The sequence below is a fragment of the Epinephelus moara genome, chromosome 18 (genome assembly GCF_006386435.1).
Source record: "Epinephelus moara isolate mb chromosome 18, YSFRI_EMoa_1.0, whole genome shotgun sequence".
NCBI classification, from domain to species: Eukaryota; Metazoa; Chordata; class Actinopteri; order Perciformes; family Serranidae; genus Epinephelus; species Epinephelus moara.
Window position 1 is genome coordinate 28,789,957 of NC_065523.1, and position 24,495 is coordinate 28,814,451.

Genomic DNA, 24,495 nt, shown 5'->3' on the forward strand with positions numbered 1-24,495 from the left:
ACTTTGGGTTACGAGCCTTAAACAATACATAATGCGCTCTTCACCAAATGTAATGCCATTTAACAACAGATTAATACTCTATTAAATTTACAGAAAGCATGAATGCTTTTTAAATTTGTACTTATTTGTTAAAACAGGTTTGTTGGAAATGCTCCATCTGTAATTTCCAACCACATTTTGCATACTGCAACTCTTTTTTTTTTAGACAATCACATGGTTTTTGTAAGGGAAATTCATTCATTCATTCATTTTCTAACCGCTTCATCCTCTTGAGGGTCGCGGGGGGGCTGGAGCCTATCCCAGCTGACATCGGGCGAGAGGCAGGGTACACTTTGGACAGGTCGCCAGACTATTGCAGGGTAGAGACAAACAACCATTCACGCTCACATTCACACCTACGGACAATTTAGAGTTATCAATTAACCTAGTCCCCAATCTGCATGTCTTTGGACTGTGGGAGGAAGCCGGAGTGCCCGGAGAGAACCCACGCTGACACGGGGAGAACATGCAATAAATCATCTAATTTTTTTTCCAACAGGTGCTCAGTAAAGTATTGTTAGTTTTCCAGGATTCTCTCCTGCAACTTGATTGGATCTGGGTATTCATTATTATTACTATTAATTGGATGAGGGAGGCCATTGCCCCCCCCCCCCACCCCTTGGGGAAGTCACTGGTTAAAGTCCAAATTGAGTTGCAAGTCTTTTGATTTTGCCAAGTCAAGTCTAAAGTCATTAAATGTCTTACTAACTTGATGTTATGGGACTAAAATACACACCACTGATAATGTTTTGGACAGCTCAAAACCTTTGTGTTTCCAAACTGAGGCCCCAAAGGTGCTTTCCCAGCAAAAAAAAAAAAAAACCTAAATGTGTGGTTTACACATAAAACTTTAAATACAACACAATGCCAGTGGCTTGAGAGAGTTGCTGTACAGGCAAAAAGCCCACCACACACACACATATACACACACACACGCACAGATAGAATCTCCTCACTGATGTCATGGAAACAGAACTCCTGACCAATCACAACGAGCTCAGGAGCAGGAAGGAAGTCTGGAATATGAGTTCAGTTTTCGCTAATGAATACTGTGTGTGTTTGTGTACATTGATCACTCTAACACTTGCATGCACATGCCTACACACACACCAACACTTGCACGCACGCACGCACGCACGCACACACACGCACGCACGCATGCACCCACACACACACACACACACACACACACACACACACTGGAATGAATCAGATGCATACTTTTGATATGTGCAATCGTTAATAATGTACAAAAGCACACAGCAGGTCCATTCAGTAAAGCAGTGACTTTCTTACAATCCCCTTCCAAAAACAATCTTCCTCTTTTCTTTATCTTGTTTTTAAACTCGTATCATGTTGATCTTCTATGTCAGCTCCCTCTCCTCTTCTCCCCCGTACATATAAGAGTTGTATCCAGGTGGCTGCACGTACTCCTCAGACTTATCCCAGTCCGACACCCATCCAGAACCAGCTCCTCCTCCTCCTGCCCCTCCTCCGTTGGATCCAACAACTGGTTGGTTTATGGCCCCGTATTGCCCACCTCCACGGTAGAGCTCCTCTGTTTCATTGGCCAGTTCATCCTCATCTATAATACCGCACTTCTCCTCACTCGTGTCCTCTATGTCTGCCCATGCTTGCTTTTCTCCCGATGCAAAGAGTCCTAGGGAGAAACAAAATCTCATCAGCACTTTGAGGTCTTCTTCACATGCCTCACAAAACACTATATTCAAAGTCAGCATACCATAGAAAACCACTCCTCCATAATGAACGAGGGAAGCTATAAGGAAGACATACTGCCACTCTTCACGTGTCTGAAAAGTTGTAAAAAGGCATGGAACACAGGTGAGTTTGAAAGCTAACACATGGCATTATTAAGTTGATATAAGTGAATGTTTTCTTTTACCTTGTGTTTGGTCATGGCTCCCACTATGAGAGGACACACCATTCCAGATAGTGTTCCCACCCCGTTTGAGATGCCCATCAGTATGCTGGCATATCGAGGGGCGATATCCAAGTGATTGACATTAAACCCTGAGTGAAAGAAGAAAGGCAGTGCACAACATTATATCCCCAGTTTCAAATCCAAATGTAAAATGTCTAACATGTTACTGACATTTTTAACAACAACATAGTAAAGAGGCATCAATTAGGGAGGTATTACTGTTGTTTTAATCATCATGATACCAAGTCAGCCCTCATCAGTGTAAAAGAATAATGTCATTTTCTTATGTTTTTGTGTCTGGCTAATGGGAACAACCATTTCTGAAATTGGTCCAGTATTGAGTGAGAGTGCTGCAGCCAGCAGTCACAAAACAGGCTACAATGCAATCACTGGGGCATTTGTACTTTCAATGTACAGTATATCCACTAAAATCGCTTGTTTTTGCCACTGACAGGTTCAGATTATTACTATAAGTGTCTGACAACATTATAGAAGGCATCCCTACAGAGATATACCTTTTTCTTAAAGAGTAAGATCCTTTTTGTTTAACCAGAAACAGCCTTGGCATTGCTATCACCAAACCAACCAAACTCCATTTAAATAAACAGTAATTTTAGCGTGTTTATAGCCAACATATTTTCACACCAAATTGGGTGAATTAAGGGTTTATTTCAACCAAAGCAGAGTTGGTGATTGTTGTAACATTGGACAGACAAACCAAGTTTTTTTTTTGTGTGAACTTAATTTTGTTTTAATGACTTTGACTGAAGTGTGTTTTACGATGATAAAATTATTGTTTATTTAAATGAAGTCTGGTGAGTTTGGCGATAGCAATTTCAAGGCTGTTTCTTACTCTTTAACAAAAAGGTCTGTGTCGGTAGGGATCCTTTCCATAATGTTGTCAGACAGTAATAATAAAAATCCGAGCCTGTCAGTAGGAAAAACAAGCCTTTTAAGTGGATGTACAATGTCGCTGCACAAATGCCCCTTGTGGTTACATTGCCCCATTTTGTGGCTGCGGGCCTCTTGCTAAATATTGGACCACTTTCAAAAATTGTTGTTTCCATTCACAGTCACTTAGACACAAAAACATGAGAAAAAGGGTCTGGGTTAAAAAAAATACCCAAGTTACCCTTTAAAGGAATAGTACGACATGTTGGGAAATACACCTACTTTCTTGCTGAGAGGACATTGATACCACTCTCATGTCTGTAACGTAAATATGTTGCTACAGCCAGCAGCTGGTAATCTTAGCTTAGCATAAAGACTGGAAATGACAGTTTGGTGTTTTACAGGGTCTATGTGCTGGACTATCTCTTGGCTTGTACACAGCATGCTTGTTTATAACGTCTCTCACCTGAGATGGCAAATCCACTGAAACCCACAGCGAGGACCAAAAAGGAAATGGCAACACCTTTTGAATGAGAGTATCCCACCACCAGCAGGAGGGTGGCCTCCATCCCAAAACCTGAAACATGTAAACACATCAAAAACTAACACAAGAAGGAAGGAATGAGGTGAACTATTCACAAATCTATACTCTGTCTCAACAAGCAGTAGTCACCTGTTCTACAGTAGTGACTTAATTACGTTAGAAATGGTACATGTGTTTATGCACAGGGAGAAGAAAGACTGATGCAACCTTTAAGTTGTGCTAAAATATTAATAGGACTCCAGTACTGGCAGCTGCGGCACTCCAAACCCTCTGAATGCCAGTTGCTGGGTGAAAGGTACCAGGCAAATGATGTAACTACATTTCAGGAAAATGATGGCAATCACTAACAAATACACGAATGAAATATAATTTTGATTCAGTAAATGAATGAATGAATGAATGAATGAATGAGTTTTTTTATTTTGGTGTCATTGCATGGAAATATGCTCAGCCTGCATAAACCAGGACCAGAGCCCAAACATATTTTCAGACAACACCAAACAGAGGACAAATGGAACAGAGCAGCAAAAGCATAGTACATTGACCAAGATCATGGATCGCTCCCAAAGGTATTTACTGAGTAGCACTGAAAAAAATCAAACTAGTTAAACAAATTTTCTTGCCTTCTTTTCCAGGCTTTTGCAACAAAACTGGCACACTCAAACATATCAAAACTAAACTAGAAGATGTCATGGTTTAGAGGAGGCATTTCATGCAACATTAGCTCTCTTAAGCCACATAACTCACATTCTCTGTTTTCCTCCTGAATATCGTTTAATCACCAAACCTCAGTGGCCAGAGGAAGAATACCAGCTCTCAGCTGTGCAACTTAAGATCTTTGGCTTCTAGATAGGTGAGATGTTACATCTGGTTCAGGGCAAAACTTCTATGTTATAAGCACATATCCATAGTTTAGTTCATTTACATTTTGCTTTGTATTATCTGTGTTTCTGCTGATCAGAGAGGATGTTGAACTGCTTAATTTGTAAAATTCTTCACTACAGCAAAGGCGAAATGCCATCTTTTTGTTCCAGTGTGCAATTCAGTTTCTGCTCTTTCATTGTCTTGTGCTCTCTTCCCTCCCCCTTGCTGTCATTCCTCTTTACCCTACTCCAGCTATCACCCGCTCCTGTTTGAAACTCTCACCTCCACAGTTCATGAGCTTCCTGACGTTGGTGGTGGACATCAGGTTGTGGGTTCTCAGGTAGTCTGCCAACTGGCCTCCAATAGGCACGATGATGGTCATCACCAGATGGGGCAAAGCTGACACCATGCCCACCTGAAAGAGGAAAGGGGGAGAGCGTGAGAGACTGTTTATGTGCGAGTTAGAAAGAGACACGAGAACATGTTTTCATTCGAGTATTAGAAACAATGAGAGGACGAATGTTGAAAAAGGATTGAAAACAATAACTCATAGACCTTTTAACTTCCAATCTTGCCCTGTGTCAGAAAACAGCCTTGTCCCAGACAAGAATTCACAACTTCAAACAATTAAAAAAAGGCGGGGATGCTGCTCAAGTACTAGTAAGCTTTTTATTTTATGATAAATTCAATAATAAATCCAATCAAAATGTATCAAAGTGAATATCATACCAAGCAGCACAAACCTAAAACTTTCCAGATAAAGTTTAAATAAATCATTTAAAATGCTTAAGGCAGCGAGTGCAAAGTTATCTACAACAACGAGAGGCTGAAAAATACTAGAATTTTCCTATAGCTCCAGTTGCAGTGCCTTTGAGCAAAGTTGTAACACTTAAACCCTCCAATGGCTACAGCAGATGACTGTAGCTTTGGGCATTTTCCAATTGATAGAAGACATTTCTTAAAAACCCAAACTATAGCTGCTGGTCTTTATAGCTGTATACATGATACAATCTCACCTTGCTGATCTCAAAGCCAAAGACTTCTTCAAAGTAGGCTGGCTGGCTGATGAGCAGCAGGTAAAAGGTCCAGCTCCTGCAGAAGTTGGCCACAATGATGGCGTAGACTGGCATGGAGGTGAAGAAGTGTCTCCATGGGGTTTTAAATTTCTGCCACCAAAAAGGAATAAGATATTACTAGGATCCACTGACTTCACTGATCAAGAGATAGAGAGTCAGCCGAGTGTGAATGAACAATTGTTTGTGTGCAAGTCTGAGAGATTTCCAGTGTTAGATTTATTGGTGACACATGAACATCATACAGGGCCCTACTTGGAGAGGATTAAGAAATGCTGCAGACTCTCCAATTGCATCTTCAATGTACTTCCTCTCCTCTGGTGTGATGGTGGGATGGGCTGCGGGACTCTCATACGACACCAGAACCCAGAACAGATACCAGAATATCCCAAAGCTGCCTGGGAAAGGGAGAGAAAGAAAGAAAAAAACAGATATGGGTACAGCTGAGAAAGAGCAAGAGAGTTCAAGGGTACAGAACTGAGAGAAAATGAAGACGAAGCTGCTCAGACTTCCCTCCAGGTTGCTGTTAATATTGCAGCACTGTTAATTAACAACATCAGTGGTAGGCTGGCAAGATATTTTGATTTTAAATACTCGATGCAGACACATATAGTCCTTGAGATTCACATAAAAGCCATTCAAACCTTTCAGTCTTGAATGTGAGCAACAGAAGCACACTTGCTGATTTAGAAACATTTGCATCTAATGTATGTATTAATATATTGCTTGGCTGAGCAGTCATAGTACTTCAGTCAGCAAACACATTTGAATATAAGGATACTAACCATAGACATAGAATACTGAAGGCCACCCAGTGTATTGCACCAGTATCCCAGCTAAAGGCATGGCCACCACTGCCCCTGCATAGGATCCTAAGAACAAATCAAACATAAAGCAAAAAGAAAAGTTATTCATTTTCCCTATATACAGTACATTATATGATTATATGCCTATTACATATTGTGATATATTGGGCATAGAATGTATACAGTTTCTTTAATTCTCAAAGTTTCTGTAGATATTGAGTTTTAGTGTCAGTTAGGCATGAAACTTTACCACAAAAGGCTGTTGTGGCTAATCGACTTCTTTCAAGAGGAGGCGCCCACTTGGCCCAGATCCCGTGGCAGGCTGGGTATGATACACCCTGTAGGGCACGACACAGTCAGGAAACACTCATGCATGTAGTCTCACACAGAGTCCTGTAAGCACAAAGACACATACTGTACCTCAACAAGGCCCTGGCATATCCTGACCAGTATGACGCAGCTGTAATGGCAGCGAGCAGCAGATGGAATCAGCATGTTGAGAGTTGATGTGGCCACTATGGCAAAGCCAAATACTCTGAAACACACAAAAGACAAACAAACTTCCTCAGATTGATAAATCAACCTCTTTATAGTACATCAGATTACAGAAATGCCTATATCAGGGAAGACATTGTAAACTGGAAGACATTCACCTGTTGGCTGCAAATTTTTGACATATAAAGCCACCCGGGATCTGTGTGACGATGTAGCCCCAGAAGAAGGAGCCGTGGATCATCCCCACCGTCTCAGGGTCCCAGGTGAACTGTGCAGCCTGGAGAAAAGAAGATATATGACTGAAACTTAACTTTAAGGTTCAGACACAGTCATATGAGCAGAAATAAAGCAGATTATAGAGAAACAGATATAAACCCTAAAAACCAAACAAGAAAAGTCCAAAATCTTCTGAATTTCTTCTTTGCCACTTACCACAAGTACTTCTTTGTTGCCTTTGTAGACAGTGTGGTCATTGACCATGCTTACAATGGCCACACCCAGGTTACACCGGATACCAAAAGAGATGCAGAATCCCAAGCCAGACAGGATGGCGATGATGTACCGCCTCGGTAGGCCAAAGCAGGTACAGTCCACCACCGGCAGCTCCTTCTCCTCCACCAGCTCAGGGCGGCCCTCCGCTGACAATTCAATGGTTTCTCCATTGGGCTGCCGCTTCTCAATCAGCCTGAGGTGAGATACAAAGAGAGATTATACAGGAGGCTAGAACTACTCACCAGCCTCTGCACTTTAGGAAATAATGTCTAATCTATTTCCATGTGATGTAACACAGCTGCCATGAAAAAAATAATGCATTTTGGGTTTATTCTGTTGGTTTACACAACACTTCAACATATGTTTGCAGTGATGGACCCAATCCAAGCCGAACACAGAGGAACAGGTTAACACTGAAGCTATCATTCATTTTATACTACTGATTCTTTAAACAGCCTGATTGGGATGATCTGCTCTAACAGTGCAACACTGCAAGAATCCATTATGGACGTAATTGTATTTGTTGTTATTTATAATTCGCTGATACATGCAAAAGCTCCAGCTGCTCATTTAAAAACTCAAATGTAGATTGGCATTTCCTTAAAAAACCAATCAGACACTCCTCGGGAAAAAGAGGGGAGAGGTGACAGTGAGGAGCTGATGCACACGTCCTCTGGGGACAAAAAAATTGCGTAACATAGAAACGGTGGCTCAAAAGGGGATTTCCTGGGAGGGTGGGGGACATTTCTAGTTCAGGTGAGCCATCTATGCTTCAAAAAGAAATCTGTTGTAAAAGCTTGAAATACAGGAAACATGGTGGTCTGGTGTCAGCAAACATCTTTGAGCAAAACAATGCTTTGCCACTTTGCTTTGCTATTTTTAATGCTGTGACAAGGAGTATATATCTTTTCTTCATGCATATTTTTATGCCGTTGTGCTGTAGGCAGCTCAGGTTGTCCACTTTGTCCCTTTCCATTCTAGTGAACGCAATATCTAAAGGAATTTCTTCAAATTTGGCACAAACATCCACATTACACCTTTGTCTTTTCCTAGATACTTTTCCTTGACCTTGATGGAAAACGTCATTAAGTCAGGGAAGGACGTGAAGGATAATTTATAAAGACAACCATGGTGCTGAGAGAATCTCATTGCCCTTACACTATGCACTGGCAGATGTAATTGACATGGATCACTTGAAATGTTGCAACTGCAAGGACCTGTGGGCCAGCATTATTTCTCTTCTCTTTCGTAAAGAATGGTTCAGTGTACACAATGCTAAGGGAGATAAGAAAGGAAGCACTGAAGGACTTTTAGATAGCATTTAGAAAATTCAACCAGCTCTTGTCATTGCTACCACTTTGATACTTTCGGGTCATTCCACTCAGTAAGGAACCTTCCTAAGCAAAAAAGTCGACTCAACTGCAGCCTTAGACTCAAGGATGAACTGATTAGATCTTGGTGGTCAAAGGTCAAGGTCTCTTGAACACTCAGAGAGAATTTCATTACATCTGGCAGAAACGTCCACTTGGGCTGTGTTTTATTAGTTGTTCAACATGCCCTCGTTGACTACCCTCTGCACTTGCTCTTGGGGAAATCCCCACTGCCATCATAAGTGTTGTTGCATTTGTCTGAAAAACTTAAGTGAACTTGGTGAGATCGACCCTCGGAGGGCTGAGGGAGCGAGTTTACACACATGGTTAGGTTGCAGTAATGTATGTAAAACTCATAAAACTGTTAAAACTGGTGAACCAGGAGAGATTGGACTCAAACGCACGACTCATGAGGCAGTTCAGGTAAGTAAATGAGTCTTTACTGGTCAGTAGGCCAGTAGAGGCAAACAAATCCAAAGGGACAAGGCAGAGGCAAAGTCAAAAAACAGGTCCAAAAAAACAAGAGGCACAGGGAAACAAAAGGCTGGAATGTTAGACACACAAGGAGCTAAGACAAACTGGCACAGAGAGAAAACAAGACACACACTGAGAGGCCGTTTACACGTGGCCGGCTATTTTCATAAACGGACATTTCACCATCTCCGTTTTCAAAAAGATCTTCGTTTACACTTACCCGTGTATATATACACACAAGAGCATGCCAAACCTGTAGGTGGCAGTGTAACGAGAAGCTCAAGCCTTCCATATATCCATTGTCACCATAGCAACATAGGTTGCACTTTTTACATAGGCACAAGTTCCGGCACATACTGTGACGTCGGCTGCCCATAACTCCGTTTATCTCCGTTTATCTCAGTTTACATGCAAAAGCGCAACCGGAGTTTTCCAAAATCTCCACTCTGGCCGGAGTTTTTAGAAAGACTCGTTTTCAGAGGAGAAATCTCCGTTTGCGTGTTAACGAAGGGCACAAATGAAGGAAGATGTCTCCGTTTATCAAAATCACAGTGTACGTGTAAACGACCTCTAAATACTGTGGTGAGGGGAGGGATAACAAGGCACAGGTGAGGCTAATCAGGGCGGGACAGACAATCAGACACAGGTGAAGCCATCAAAAGGGAGGGAAAACACACAGGGGCAGGAAGTGAAGTGATCTGAAATGAGAGGAGATTCAACGTAAAACAGGGAAGAACATGAATGAATGAATGAATGAATAAAAACACAACCTAAAAAACTTGAGCTGTGACACTCTCTTTACTTAAAACTGAAAGAGAAGATGAATCTGTGACAATAACAGTTTTGATAATCACAATACAGATCAAAAATAGAAATTTCTAAATCAGAAACTGATGCAGCTAGTTACCAAGTGCAGACATATTGCACTTATCTGCAGAAGACGCCTTTGCCTCACTGAAATGAGTCTGCAGGTATTCCGGATCGTTTATAAAAAGGAGTGTAGTGCTAAACCTGCAACTGGCCGTCGATGCATGATAGTTTGAGCTGAAAGTGCAAAAGAATAGGTGCATTCCATTTTAATCCCCTGCTACCCCTTTGACCACTTCCCCTCTGCTCTGCAAGTGGCCTCTGTGCAACGTATGCTGTTACATAATACCAAAAGCTGATGTTAAGTGAATCAGGGAAAGTGGAACCACTAATGAAACACAGCCTTGGACTCAGGGATGAACTGATTAGATTTTGTTGGTCAGAGGTCAAGGTCTCTGTGACCTCACAAAACATGTTTTTGACCATAACTCAATAATTAATTTGCTAATTATTACAAAATTCAACACAAATGTCTAATAGGATAAAATGATGAAATTACAACATTTTATATTGAAAAGGTCAAGAGTCAACTTCACTGTGACATCATAATGTTCTGCAAAAACACTTTTCTGGCCATTATTCAACATCATAACTCATTTCTTCTGGGACATTTCTTTCCCACTGCACAAAAAAACAATAAATGCCTACAAACATCAGGCTTTGTATTCAATGGGAAAGGTTACATTCGGCATTCACTCCCAGGACAAATGCCTCTGCAGCAGTCATGGGTTTATCAATTCCAGCTCCGATTGTCTTTGATTGGCAGTAATGGAGTTACAAAACCTAGGTGGACGTGCTAATTTTAAACCCTTTGCCAATGCAGCGCAATTACACGCCACAAAATACTGTCCGGCGGCACGGTGGTGTGGTGGTTAGCACTCTCGCCTCACAGCAAGAGGGTTGCCGGTTCGATCCCGGGCGTGGGAGCCCTTCTGTGCGGAGTTTGCATGTTCTCCCCGTGTCAGCGTGGGTTCTCTCCGGGCACTCCGGCTTCCTCCCACAGTCCAAAAACATGCAGATTGGGGACTAGGTTAATTGATAACTCTAAATTGTCCGTAGGTGTGAATGTGAGCGTGAATGGTTGTCTGTCTCTATGTGTCAGCCCTGCGATAGTCTGGCGACCTGTCCAGGGTGTACCCTGCCTCTCGCCCGACGTCAGCTGGGATAGGCTCCAGCCCCCCCGCGACCCTCAAGAGGATGAAGCGGTTAGAAGATGAATGAATGAATGAATGAAAATACTGTCCATCTCTGTCCAAGCAGTGCTTGTAAATCATTCCAAACTTGTTCAGCACTGAGTTTTCCAGAGAGAGAGAGACTGAATAAATAAGAAATGTAAAAAAGAATCAACCACCGTGACAATTTCAGTGGCCTCCATGCTGCTTTCTACTGTTTATCAACCTGTTTTTCCGGCCTGCCTGTGACGTCAAACTTGACGCACACTATTTAAATAAACAAACAAAACAAAAACAGAAAGCCATACTCGTCTACTGCAGAGCCTTATACATAGCTCTTGGGTGTCCACCTTGAAACTGTGTTGATTGTATAGATCTTCTGTGCTGCTAGGCTGTAGCTAAGTGTGAAGCATCCATGTTTTAGAGTCTGTAGCTTTTTTGCAGCAACATCCATATTTGAAGCATTGCCTACTGTCATGGCTACTGCTCTGGGTTCTGTCCTGTTCTTCTGGTGGTCGACCACAAGCTCATTGGTTTTGCTGATATTGAGCTTTGGGTGATTGACTTTGCACACTGTAATGAAGCTCTATATCAGTCTTCTGTAAAAATAGTCTCTAAATGAAGATGGCGTGTTTCTCACTGGAAATTATTCACTGAAATGATACATGTCAATATAGTGATAACTTCCATTTCACAAAAAATACGCTTAATACCTTTGATTAAATTCCTTCAGAGTCTTCACTGTATGAGTCTGGACATACATGGATCTAAACTTCAGCTTAACTGGTTGGTGTTGGCATACAACATACAACCGTGAGGTGGTAAGTTCTAGTTTTTACTGCAGAGATTTTATCACACACACACACACATACACCTTCATGCAGACAACATACACCATGTTGGGGTCGTGTCTGACTCAGCACGTCCCAGTGTGTGGTAGCAGCTGTCACTAGCCGAGGAACAGAGTTAGCCACGACAGCAGATTCCCCCAGTGTCCGCTCCTTCAGGACGCCTGAGACCTGCTGCCATACTGGTGCTGTTCAAGATGTCCACTCTCTGAGACGCAAACAGGAGATCTCTGGAGGTCGACATCTAACCACATCAAATTACTGAACGGACTGGCTTTTGTCTTTATACTGTGAGGTTATTCACAGGGTGTGTGAGTGCAAAGACCGATTAAAAAAGAGAGATGATAAAAGTTGTGAAGAGTCGGATGTCTTTTAGATTGCCAATTCACTGAACTGCAAAATTTATCAAGAGAGTATGATCAATATTTGAAGTGTTATTTCTAAAAATACATCCATTCTGTCCCTTTAATTTTTCATCTAAAATGTTTTTTCTTTTTGTCAAACCAAGGAATTTCTGCATTTACCTTTATATTATTTCAGTTAATGATTGTCCCAGAAGAGACCAAAATTCTTGTTATTTTAGGCTGTTATGACCATTTTTGTCAAATGGCGAGTGTCACATTTTTTCCACAGGAGTCAAACAGAGAAGTGAGGAGAGCGGCCATCTGTGTAGCATAACCTCCATACTCTCAACAACACCCCCCACAAGTAAACACAAACCCACACAGACAGACAGACACACATTTCTCCGATTAAATCAGGCAAGGTGCAGCACTTTCCATATGTTTTAACCTGAGTGTGTGTTTCTGTGTGAGTTCACAGCAAAGTGCGCTCGGGTGTTAGCCGTCCACCTTCCATTGGGCTGATCCAGTTAGTCAGTGAGCTGGAGAATTATGCACAGAAATGGGCACGATCACCACAAGCATTTGTTTCATTTGACGAGGATGGTTGCCATTTTAAAAACCTGTTTCAAATTCAAGCTTCAATACGTTAACCAAAAACAAGTGTTTACTGCACTGAACGTGGCTCAGTGTTTCAAGCAAAGACGACTCATCTCTCTCAGCCTCTCAGCACATACTGAAACTCCAAGATAACTTATTCACGCACGCTAACACAAGACAAGACTCTGACACTGCTAAATTATTGATGTGTTTTTGGGTGAGATAAATAATTCAGTCCAGCTTTTACACCATGATCTGTCACTACCTATCTATCTGTTCGGCTGTCTGCATATGTACACTCTGTCTCATCCAGCCAGTCGTTATATATTTCTCAGTTATGCATGTGGATTTCACTCCCTCCCCCATTATCACACAGCAGACTCTGCATAATCTCTTTCTCTCTACATCCGTGCTATCTGTCAATAGACAAACAAAAGAAAAGACAAGCCAATGTAATGATGTATAAATTTAACCTGGGGCCATCATGAGGTAGTCTGTTTCTTAAGTAAAACACAATGGGCAACAGAAAAGTAATACTTTGTAAAGCATCATTTTGGAATTTGTAAGAGATTAGAGAGGCTGCATCCTCTCTCTCTCTGTCTCTCACTCTCTCTCTTAATCTGTCACAACATTCAGATTAGGATTACAAAAATGATTTACTTCCGGAAATGAATATAGAAGGACAGACTAGGCGTGGTTCGCCATGCTTTTGCCTCTATCACGACACACTGGTTAGTTCATGCTGTCATCTGATTCAGTTTTTAGTCCTTTTGTGAATCAGACTGCTTTCACTTACATGCTGTTATTTTGTGTCTCAAGTCAAACATTTATGATTTCTAACATGTCCATTTTTTGCCCCATTTGTTACAAACTCATCACATTTTTCTGTGTGGGTAAATATTCCATATTTCTCTGAGACATGACCTGTTTGACTGACTTAGTGGTGTGGACAAATGGGCTGCTGAGCAGTGCCAGGGAAGCTACTTTGAAAGTATAGTTTAGCAAACTGCCAATTACGTCACACAGGAAGAAGTTGAACTACAGCAAAGCTACCCTATAGGAGAAATATACCCTGCGTTCCAATACCCATACTACAATACTATTTAGTATGCCAGAAAAAGAATTAGTGTGTCCCAATACATAGTATGTCAGATGCAGTATGCCAAAAGTACCATGATGTTCTACTACATCCGGTCATATTTCGCAGTATGCATGTCAGCATGCTTCTTTGGCCATTCTGACCCACAATCCTTTGCGCAGCGGAAGTTACATCGCACTGACTGAGCTGCGTGTACAACCAACGCCTACACTTCCTTTCATACAAGGTTTATTTAATTTGAGAAACTAAGACACTACATATTAGGACTGCAATGGTCTGATTATATACTGTCACATATCATACAGTTTTGCAAGAACACGGTTACAACATTCAACTTTATTGTGATTATAGTATAATCAATGTTAGGGTTCAACTATGACTACAATATAGAAGATTCTACCAGTATAGGCAGTGGTGTAAGTGTGGTATAAATAATGAATGAATATGACTAAATATGAATACACTATGGGCCAGGTATGAGCAGTATAGACTAGTAAATATATAAATAGTAAAAGTCAAATACATATTAAGTAATGTAGTAAGAATGTGCAAGTATGTTACACTACAAATAAAAGTAATGTGAATGTAAGGCTGCTTCACGTGCAGACAGAATATAGTGCCAGCAGCTGCATAGCTGTAAATACATTTAACATCAAACATCTGCCAGCAACAGAGAGCTGTGTGTGAAGGGGGTTAATATGCCTACTGGTGACTAGTTTAATAGACAGGTCACTAATAATAGGCTTGGAACTGTTTACGTGAACACATCAGTTTATTAGAAACAACAACATACATTATGACATAACAGCAACAGAGCTCTCCGGCACCTCCAACGGTATGCACGACTCTGGCGAGCTCGACAAGAGGAAATTTGCTGCATCTCCGAAGTACAACAACACAAAATATTCAAATGTGGCGCTACGGACGGCGGCGGAAGTGAGCAAGAGGGTCGGAGTTCAGGGAGCGATGTGATGGCGGATGTAGTGTGTCCCAATAGTATGCATACTGCATGCATACTGCATACTACACTACATACTTTTTAAGGGAAGCTGCAATACATACTAAAAGTATATAGTAGAAGTATGCGATTTGGAATGCAGGGATAGTTTGGTTAACTAAAGCTATAAAAGTAGTTCCAACAACCATGTAAAAAAATAATCAAATAATCAGTGTACATGTGATACAAAATTATAATAAAATATAATACAAAAAAGCCACGTGCCAGCAGAAACTGGGTTTATTGCAAAAAGTGCCCACTTGTTCACAAGTCATATATAACCCAAAAACTATTGGGCAAGTGCAAGATATGCCAGCTTTGTTTGTTTTTTTAATAAAATGTCCATCAGTCAGACTCCTGCTCTCATACTATAGAGTCCAGGTGGGGTTAATGCATAGCCTGGTAACCTGTAATTTAGCATGCAACAACCTCTCTGGACATTTGGTAAAAAAAAAAAAAAGGCAATAATCAATACTGCTGACTAATTGTGGGCGAAGGGAAAGTAAATTAAAGTAGAGAAGCAATGACTAAATAAAAAAACCTTCCAATTTATGGCCCCAAATTGGTTTCAGTTTCAGTGGTTGACTAAAAAAAATGTAATTAACTACCTGAAACATGATACAAAAATGAATGTAGTTGAGCTACCAGCAAGCTGCAAAATGTATGGAGAAGCAGGTTGGAGTCCAACACAAAAGCTAAATGATGTACTGCTGTAAATGGGGGCAACAGCAAAACATATTTTAGCCACCTAAGAAAAGTCGCACCTAAAAAATCAACATCAGTTACAGTGAATTTTCACTGCTTTATGTTTCCGACAGACAATCCGTTCCGCTGGGAAAACTGTCAATGGCTTCAGTTTCCCATCTATGCTCTTATCAACACCACCAGACTCTATTGACAAAAATGGTAATTTTAGCCCACTGAACACAAGAGCTGCTGGTCTAGTGCTGCTTTGATCAGTTTGTGTTATTGTGTGACTTTGGTGAATCCAAACTAACCTTTTTAAATGCCAAAGTCACACACGAAGGCCAACAAAATAACTGTTTGAGGCAGCAGTTGACCAGCAGCTCCTGTGTTTAGCAATATTCAATCTATTTTTTCCTCAATGGAATCTGGCTTTGAAGACAGCGATATAATGGCTTCATTTTCCTGTTGGAAATCACTTTCTAACATTGAGGTGAAGCAGTGAAACAAACTCTTAATATAGCATGCACCTTAACTAATACTGCTTTTTTTAGGTCGGACTTTTTTTGGGTGGCTTCAATGTACAACTCCAGCCTGCTTCTCCAAACTTGGGGCGTACTGACAGGATTATGTGTGATATACTGCCTACAATTAAGTACCCCTTACAACCCCACTTAAAAAAAACCCCTGAACTATCCCTTTAATAGAAGGTGCACAGGCCTCAGGACGAGGTGCTCCACAGTGAAGTAAACACAAGGAACAGATATGAAATAACCAATTCTGCAAATCAAAGCAAAAAGTTGATCAAAAAGCTGATGTGACACAAAGGAAGGTGTGTGCATCTTTTCTGTTGAATCAGTTGGCCGCTCGCTCTGCTGTCCTCTCTGTAAATGTGCTGACTCGCCCCCTGAGTGGAGCTCAGCATCCTACCTCAGAGTTCGTGAAGGTTGCAGGAGAATCCTCATTAAACCTCACGACAGATTGCAGCCTGACACCTACACATACGCTACCAGCTAACGAGGCTAGCCCACAGCAAAAATTACCGTTAATTACAGATGCTTCCCACTAAAGGGCAATCTCACTCTCGTGTGTGTAAGTGTCTCAAAATAGCTGACTTGCTGAGGGTCTCCCTCTACTGATATGGTGTTTTAATGTGTCAGTGAAGGTGTTTACTAGTGCTCTCACTTAACAAACAAACACAGTAATTAGGCTATAACATAAATCAGTGCTATCTCTGCCAGTACAAAACTTGTAGAAATGATAGGTCACTGAACAAGTAAAGGTATGAAACACAGAGAAAAGAAGCTCTGTCCCTGGACATTTGCCGTCGTGTGGGGCTCACAATACTGTGAGCTTGCACTCAGCTGATGTAGCTTCTCTTGTTAGCATAGCGAGGACCTGATTGGTCTCAGCTGGCAACAATTAATGAGCGAGAGAGCATGAGCAGGCAGGAGTCCTGTGACCTCAGGCTCACTGGAATATCATAATTACAATAGTAACAGGCTCAGTGGAGACTCAGTAACAACTCACACCTCAAACTGAGCTCATATGTGTGCTTTTCGCCTGAGCACAAGAAACAAAGTTCAACATAAAACCTGAATAAACATCTGACATAAAATGTACAAAGTCAATCAAAGAAATTTAGTCTAAAAGAGACTTAAACACTAGAGTTAAAATTCTTGATCTGATTAAAATAACTAAATAAGTGATTAAAGAACATCCTAAGTAGACCTAAATCAATTTGCATTTACACATTGAATATAGTGAAGTATTAAAAGGGCTCTATGCAAAATTCAGAGCGTATAAGTTATCTGGACAAGATTCTCAACATGGAGGTGCCTGAGATGCCAGCTAATGGTGCTAACTCCATGCCCAGCTTGCTGTTGTATGAGTGCAGTGCAGAGCGCCAGTGATGAGCTAGCCAGCGGGATACACACATGCACTAACATGCACGTGCAGCTGAACCAGTTTACCACAACAAACCACAAAGAAGCTCAGATTACAGCACACACACAGAGGGAGCATGATTTAACTCTCCACTCAGGACACCACTACTCCACAACATCTGATAGCAAATAGTGGTTTGCTGCTATATTAATGCTCTGAATATCACATATGAAACCTTTCAGTGGGGCTAATACTCATGATTATTTTCATTTATCTACTGATTATTTTCTGGATTAATCAATTAAACGTTTTGCTTCTAAAACAACAAAATATTTGCACATAAAAAATTCCTACAGTCCAAGATGATGTAATATTCATACAGCGTATTGTCATTTCTTTAGCCTTTATTATAGGACAGCTCAAGAATGACAGGAAAAGGGGCAGAGAGAACAGGGATGGCACGCAGCAAAGGGCTAGAGGTTGGAACTGAACCTGCACCACTGAAAGGACTTGGCCAATATGCACATGTTATCAGGCCACCCCTTCACACAGCTTGTTTTATTCCAGTGGTTTTCAAACTTTTTGTGCCCAAGGCAAACCTAGGGCCAACATCTCAAGGCACACCTGTATCTATATCTGTGCACAATAGCCTCTACGTGTGTTGTCACTCTCCTCACGACATAAAAGAAAATTGCAATAATGATGATGTGTGGTTATCACAAAATCCCATGGCACACCTGGATTTGCATCATGGCACACCATTTCAGAACCACTGTTTTATTCAATTAACTGTCCAAAACCCAAAGATATTTAATTTACTCTTGTATTTGACAACAAAATCCTCGCATTTGATCATCTGTAGCCAGCAAATTTTGTATTTTTGCTTATAAAAAAGACTTAACTAGTCAAATAATCAATTAATTGCTGCATGTTTTAAGCATTAATGTGCAACTCCCACCCCAGAACCCACGCACACACAGTAATTTCTCTATTAACCATTGAATATTTAATCATATATAACTCCTTAAATACTATTTCTATTTGCAGCGATTGTGATAGACCATCATTATTCCTTTTCATAAGGTGGTAAAAGGAGTGACAATCTGTCTGAAGATCAAGTTTTTCTTTTCACATTTGCTGTTAAATTGTGAGAAAATATTCATTATTTTGCCTAATTTGTGATTTTGTGATAATAAATCAGCTATGACTAAATAACATGGTGACTCTCACGTGCTGGTTGGTGACCTGGGACTTTTGTTACCCTGTATATTAAATTCACAGAGCGTTCTGTGTAATCCTCGGATAAGAGGATGATAGAGAGGGAGAGGGAGACAGCGAGGGAGGTTGACAGTAAAATATTATATAACGCCAGACGCCCTGGTCATTATTTGTCCACATCGTATGCTGAATTGATCAGTTCAGTTGTGATGTATGTAAACTATGCTTTTCTTTCCTCATATCAGCCAACCCACTCTAGTCCTCTTGTCTAAAAATTAATTCTCCCTTATTTGTGCTCTGTTTGTAGGTCAGGTGATTGGATGTATGGGCAGTAGCTTGAGGATTTTGTTTTTAATTTTATATTGCGGTTACTTTGTCATTTCGAAAGTGGTGTCTCCCCCTTTCTCCATTAGCCTCTCACTCTCCCTGAAGTGAACAGATTGGGTCTCGGTGGGACTGTGTCACCCAGGGAGACACCCTCCTCCCCATCCTGTCACACCACTTTTTTTCTCTCTCTCTCCTGTGGACACACACACATACACACACACACACACACACACACACACACACACACACATTTACTACCTTTACTAGACAGCTAATGATGAGCTGCGCTGGGTGATAAGATATATTAAAAAACCTTTTCTCTCACTGTCTTTTTGCATCCCAGTTCTGCAACGCACAAAGGCAGCATAAATATGAAACAACGGAGCATTACTGACATCATGGACACAAACAGCATCGCTGCCAATAACGGGGCATGCTGAGCAGCTGCAGCTGACTTTACAAACTGCTCAGCTCTGACACTGAGGGGACCCTTCAATGTACCTGTGTGCACATAGCAGGGCTGACTCAAATGCTTCGAAGCTGTAATCACTGCCATGGTAATTGATGTCAAAATCTGTATCTGAATGCTTCGACTTTTGTTTTGTTTTTCACCACTAAAATGGTGGAGGAAATTGGGAGGAAATGGAAAGTGTCAGACACGAATGAGGCCAGTGTTTTCAGTGCAGCCATCGATTTCCGTTTCAAGCATTAAATTGGCAGTCCAATGAGGAAAAAGAACAGGTGAGATGATTCCACGGCTGCCAACTATAGTCAAGCACTTGCTTTGCATCTAGTGATGAGGCCCGACTTGCAGCGTTCGAGTTATTGCTTGCAATAGTCCACCCTCCACCTTCTCTGCAGCTCGGATGCAGGTGGTTGACTACCGTATACGAATATGACCGATAACTTTTACCCCCCCCGCCCCTGCAGGTCTCACTGCATCCCCTTGAAGCACTGAATATTCGCGGGTAATTATCACTGAAGCTTTTATTTAAAATCTGAAGTGTATTTGGGACAGCCCTAGAACGTAGCCACTTCCACACACAACGATACTGGCACAGAGTGTGACACAGTGGTATAGACAGACGGAAAGACATAAGATCAAGACAGAGAACACAAGACAAAGTTTCTAGGATGTAGCACTGTGGTGTCTTTTTAAATTCTTTAAGTCTCCGAAAGCATCCCAGATTCACTGATTAATGTTTTTCCACCTCAGCTACAATGAATGCCCGCAGAGTCATCTTTGTGCAGTCCCGGATGTTAAGTAGTCATGTGTTAAAATGGTTGTGGCTTTACATCAGACTTGTTTTTTTTCTTTTATTATGAAAATAATTACTTCTGGTAAGGGTGTCCAGATATACAAGTATTGACAATAACTGTGATAATTAAAAATGAAATATTGGTATCATGTTAATAATGCTCATATGATAATATTGGTTAAATAATCTAGTGTCTCCTAAATAATTTCTGTTCTTGCTTTGTATCCCTCTCCAACTTCCTACACTTGTATTTTACATGAAATTAATTTACCAGAAAAATAGAGAGAAAACCCCCACGATAAACAAAGTTAAAAACGACTTTGACTGATAGCATTATCATTATAATTATTTTCATGATGTCACATTTTCTATAGACATTGTGATAATATTGTCATTCTGAATTCTTTTGGCCACAAAAGAAGTGTAGTGAAAATTATTATATATATTGTGCCAGCCTTATCCTCTGGACCACAGTGACAGGACCACCTACAGCATGTTGTGCAAAAGTGACTAACTGCAATATTAAATTTCATATTCATCAGGAAACCCAGCTGAGAAGTGAAGTCAAGAAGCAAAGCTGCTCTGTCTGTGGGTGTATTTAAAGTAATAATGCCAAGAACACAGTGTAATAAATAACACGACTGACAATAATTCTTAAATTGATGAGAATGCTGTAATTAAAATGATGCCAAATAATTTGCAGTTTGCCAAAGTCTGAATATCACAAAATGGCACAGGTTCATGTCATCATTATCTGAATATTTCTTAGAGCACTTTTCAGTCCACTGTGTACAGTAAGTGAAAATGTAGCACTCCACCGCAAGTAAAATAGATTAAAAATGGATAACCTGTTATATTTTGTATGGCAAAGGGAAACACAAGCTTTCTTTGTGTAGCCATACAACCCTGCTCATGCAAAGAAACACCCCATCCATTTAAAAGACTTTTAATAAAACAAAATGTGGCATTTTAGCAAGATGCAAAATGGTATACTATTAGAAATAACTCTATTAGAAAGTGTAACACGCACTAAAAATGGTGGTGAGAAGATGCTGCAGTGTGATTACCTTCATGTGATGTTGTGGAGCAGTTCCTTGGCACAAGGAGATGAATAGATGACATTTAAACATAAATTCAAAGTTGTTTAAGGAGGGAATAGTGAAAGTAGAAATGTAGAGTGCACTTGACCTTACAGTGAAGAAGTTTATGCTTACCTAGTGGAGTTTAATATAGAAACAGGAGATGCATTCTGATGGAGAAAATGTTTAAATAATAGATGAACTCCTGGCTGCTTTCATCAGGAGGGATTTTGTCTGTGAGATGGTGAGATTGCACACAGACACACTCATCTATTCACACAGTGCAGGGACGCCCTGTGTTCAGGATGCAACATATTCACACATAGATACATCAACACATGCATCTCCCTTGTAAATCTGAACTGAATATTCACTTTTCCTTTTCAAACGGTTGCCTGTACCTAACACTGTGGCCACATAAAGCCAGAGTTCAGTGGCTAAGCCGGGGAAACGCCCACTAAAACCAATCTGGATCAAATCTTATACATCACATCCCTCATAGCATCAGCTGCAGCCGTGCACACACATGGCTCACGACCAGTAAGACAGAAAAAGCCTGAGATTTGCATGACTGTTAATCTGGGAGACCCCGATAGGCTGAAAGTTATCTGTGCTGGTGTCTCAGTGGCTCAATGGATGGATGGATGGATGGAGGATGGAGGAGGAGGGGGAGGAGGAGGAGGGAGCGGCTGGAGGAAGTGACATGGGCTGGGATGGAGTGAGTGGGAGGGGAGAGTTTAGGGATTTGCGTGGCCCGACAGCTGGACTGAAAAACAGGCTATTTCAGGACGGGATTTATACGTTTGGTTGCTACCTCAAATCCTGAGAGAGCGAAAGCTTAAAGCAATGGGTATTGCATGAGGTTCTATCAGTGTCTTTAATCTCTCATATTTTACTGAAATATTGTCAGCACACCAATCTGTGTTACAACATTTGTATTGACATGCAATTTATTTACATATATGCAACACTAACATGTTTCTAAAAAAGAAACTGCAATGATGTACGTTAATTTTTTTCTTTGAAAAATGACACTGGTATAGACATAAACTAGTCGAGGTCAGCTTCTTCATCTCAAAGAGCCACTGTTTGTATCATATAAAGGCTGTCGAGGTGATACAGATTTCCTTTTGTCACTACAGGGCTGCAGAAAATGTCAAAAAATGGCAAAAATAAGACATTTTCTACAGTCCTAAAATTGCTTGTTTTGTTTAACCAATAGTCCACAACCCAAAGACAGCGGTGCACCATCATCAGAGGCACACAAGGCAAATGTTTAGGGCCCATCCAGAAAAAATGTAAGGGGCCCCAGGCATGGTACTTGCACCTTTTGCGATGACAAGGATAGGCTTGTCGCAGTAGTCAGTGTTACTAGGGTTTCACAGTATTCAGTCACACACCAATTACATGACCTCCCCACCACAATCATCTTTTTTCTTTTTTTGTGAACTCCTAGTCGGACGACAGACGCTACGATTACCTATAAACCGAAAGCCGCAGCACGAGATAGCATGAGTTAGATTTCACTTATCACGTGATGAGAGGAAGGAGAGTTGACCGACAAGATGATGGCAGAGGATTTGATCATAAAGTGGAAAGCAGCTTCTTTGTCCGACAAGAGACTAGGATCGCCTCTGCCTAAAGATATTCAATCTGCTGTCTGGAGAAGGACAGAAAAGCTAGAAGCTGAATATATGTTCAAGATTTTTGCTAAAAAAAAAACCCTCAAAAGATTAATCGATTTTAAAAACAGGTGCCAATTTAGTCGCTGTTGATCAACTCCTCGATTAACTGACTTATCGTTTCAGCTTCCTATGACTGAAGTGATTATAATTTTGGCTTTTTTGCCTCTTTTTTGATCACAGCATTGACTTTATTATATAAAATAAAGTTTTATGAGGTTACTTTCCTAGGTAAATTTGTGTAAATGTCATGGTTCATTGATCAAAGAAGTAACTTTTGTCAGAGGATGTCCTGAAATGTTTCAGAAGATATACTGGTAAACATTACTTCATGTGTAAAAAACAGTAACGAAAAGATAGATAGATAAATAGATAGATAGATAGATAAATAGATAGATAGATAGCCTAGATACTTGTGAGTTTGGTTCCATCTGATCAACGCTCTCATTGAGAAAACGCACGGAAACATTATGTAACCACACTTACACACTCGTTTCAACCACCAATACACTCAATCCACTTTGAGCTGGGACAAATCTGACAAGAGCAAACAAACAAACAAACAAACAAACAAACAAACAAACAAACGAGGAAACACCAGAGACAACTACATCATCCTTGATTTTTACAGAAAAAGTGTGCGATAATGCATCAAGCCACAACGAGAAACCCCTCTCTTGTCAAACATGCACACTGTGGCGAGCTCACTGCACTTTCACTGCACACTTTTATCACGATAATATCCCATATTTGACTTCAGTTGTCTTATTCTCCCCTAAATAACAATACACTATCCATCAAAAGACAGCCAAACAGTTTCTCCATCCCTGACGGCATTTTTCACCCACTTCTTCCAACCCAATCACTGCGCGCTGCGCAAAGCTGGACTTTTGCCTTTATATGTTTGTGTCTTTCAAAACCCAATAGTCGTCACTTTTCCCAGTTAAAATCATTAAGGAACAAACTTTTTCTGCCCTTGAGAGTCACTGTTTGGAGGACAGAGGATGGAAACCCGCAGCATGATGAACTGCTGTGTCCCGCAGAACAAAATCATCAAACGCGTGAAAAATGGGGAAAAGTCAGAGGTGGAGTCGGGAATATTTAAAATAGGTGTGTACCTGTGAATTTTCCCCAGAGTTTTGCCCGCGACCGCCTTAAACCTGTCTGGTCGGATCTCCATCCTTGCAGCTTCTTGACCCGGCCGGTGTGCTGATGTCCCGCGCGCCCTCCTGTCCTGCCTGAACGCGCACAGTCCTCTCTTTCTCTGTCTCCCTCCCCCTCTCTATCCCTCCCTCTCTCATCCCTCCCTACCCACACCAGCCTCCACTTCACTCTCAGATGGGCCACAGAAAGGTGTAGGCCTTTCTGCTCCACTGTGAGAAAAGGCATGCAGCTGGTCTCTATTGGACACGTGGACTATGGGAGTATGGATGAATATTCAAAGC

At 41.0% G+C, this 24,495-nt stretch overlaps 1 protein-coding gene across 1 annotated transcript; it reads right to left on the bottom strand.

The window, feature by feature from the left end:
- slc17a7a (solute carrier family 17 member 7a) lies at nt 1-24,279 on the bottom strand. Its single transcript, XM_050069844.1, has 13 exons — nt 24,169-24,279; nt 7,087-7,339; nt 6,813-6,931; nt 6,580-6,694; nt 6,410-6,497; nt 6,139-6,225; nt 5,609-5,751; nt 5,297-5,446; nt 4,563-4,695; nt 3,339-3,449; nt 1,943-2,070; nt 1,781-1,850; nt 1-1,699 (listed from the first exon to the last, which is right to left on the bottom strand). The coding sequence occupies exons 1-13, from the start codon at nt 24,228-24,230 to the stop codon at nt 1,404-1,406; spliced, it is 1,755 nt and encodes a 584-aa protein (XP_049925801.1). The 5' UTR covers nt 24,231-24,279; the 3' UTR covers nt 1-1,403.
- Between the last annotated feature and the right edge of the window lie 216 nt (nt 24,280-24,495).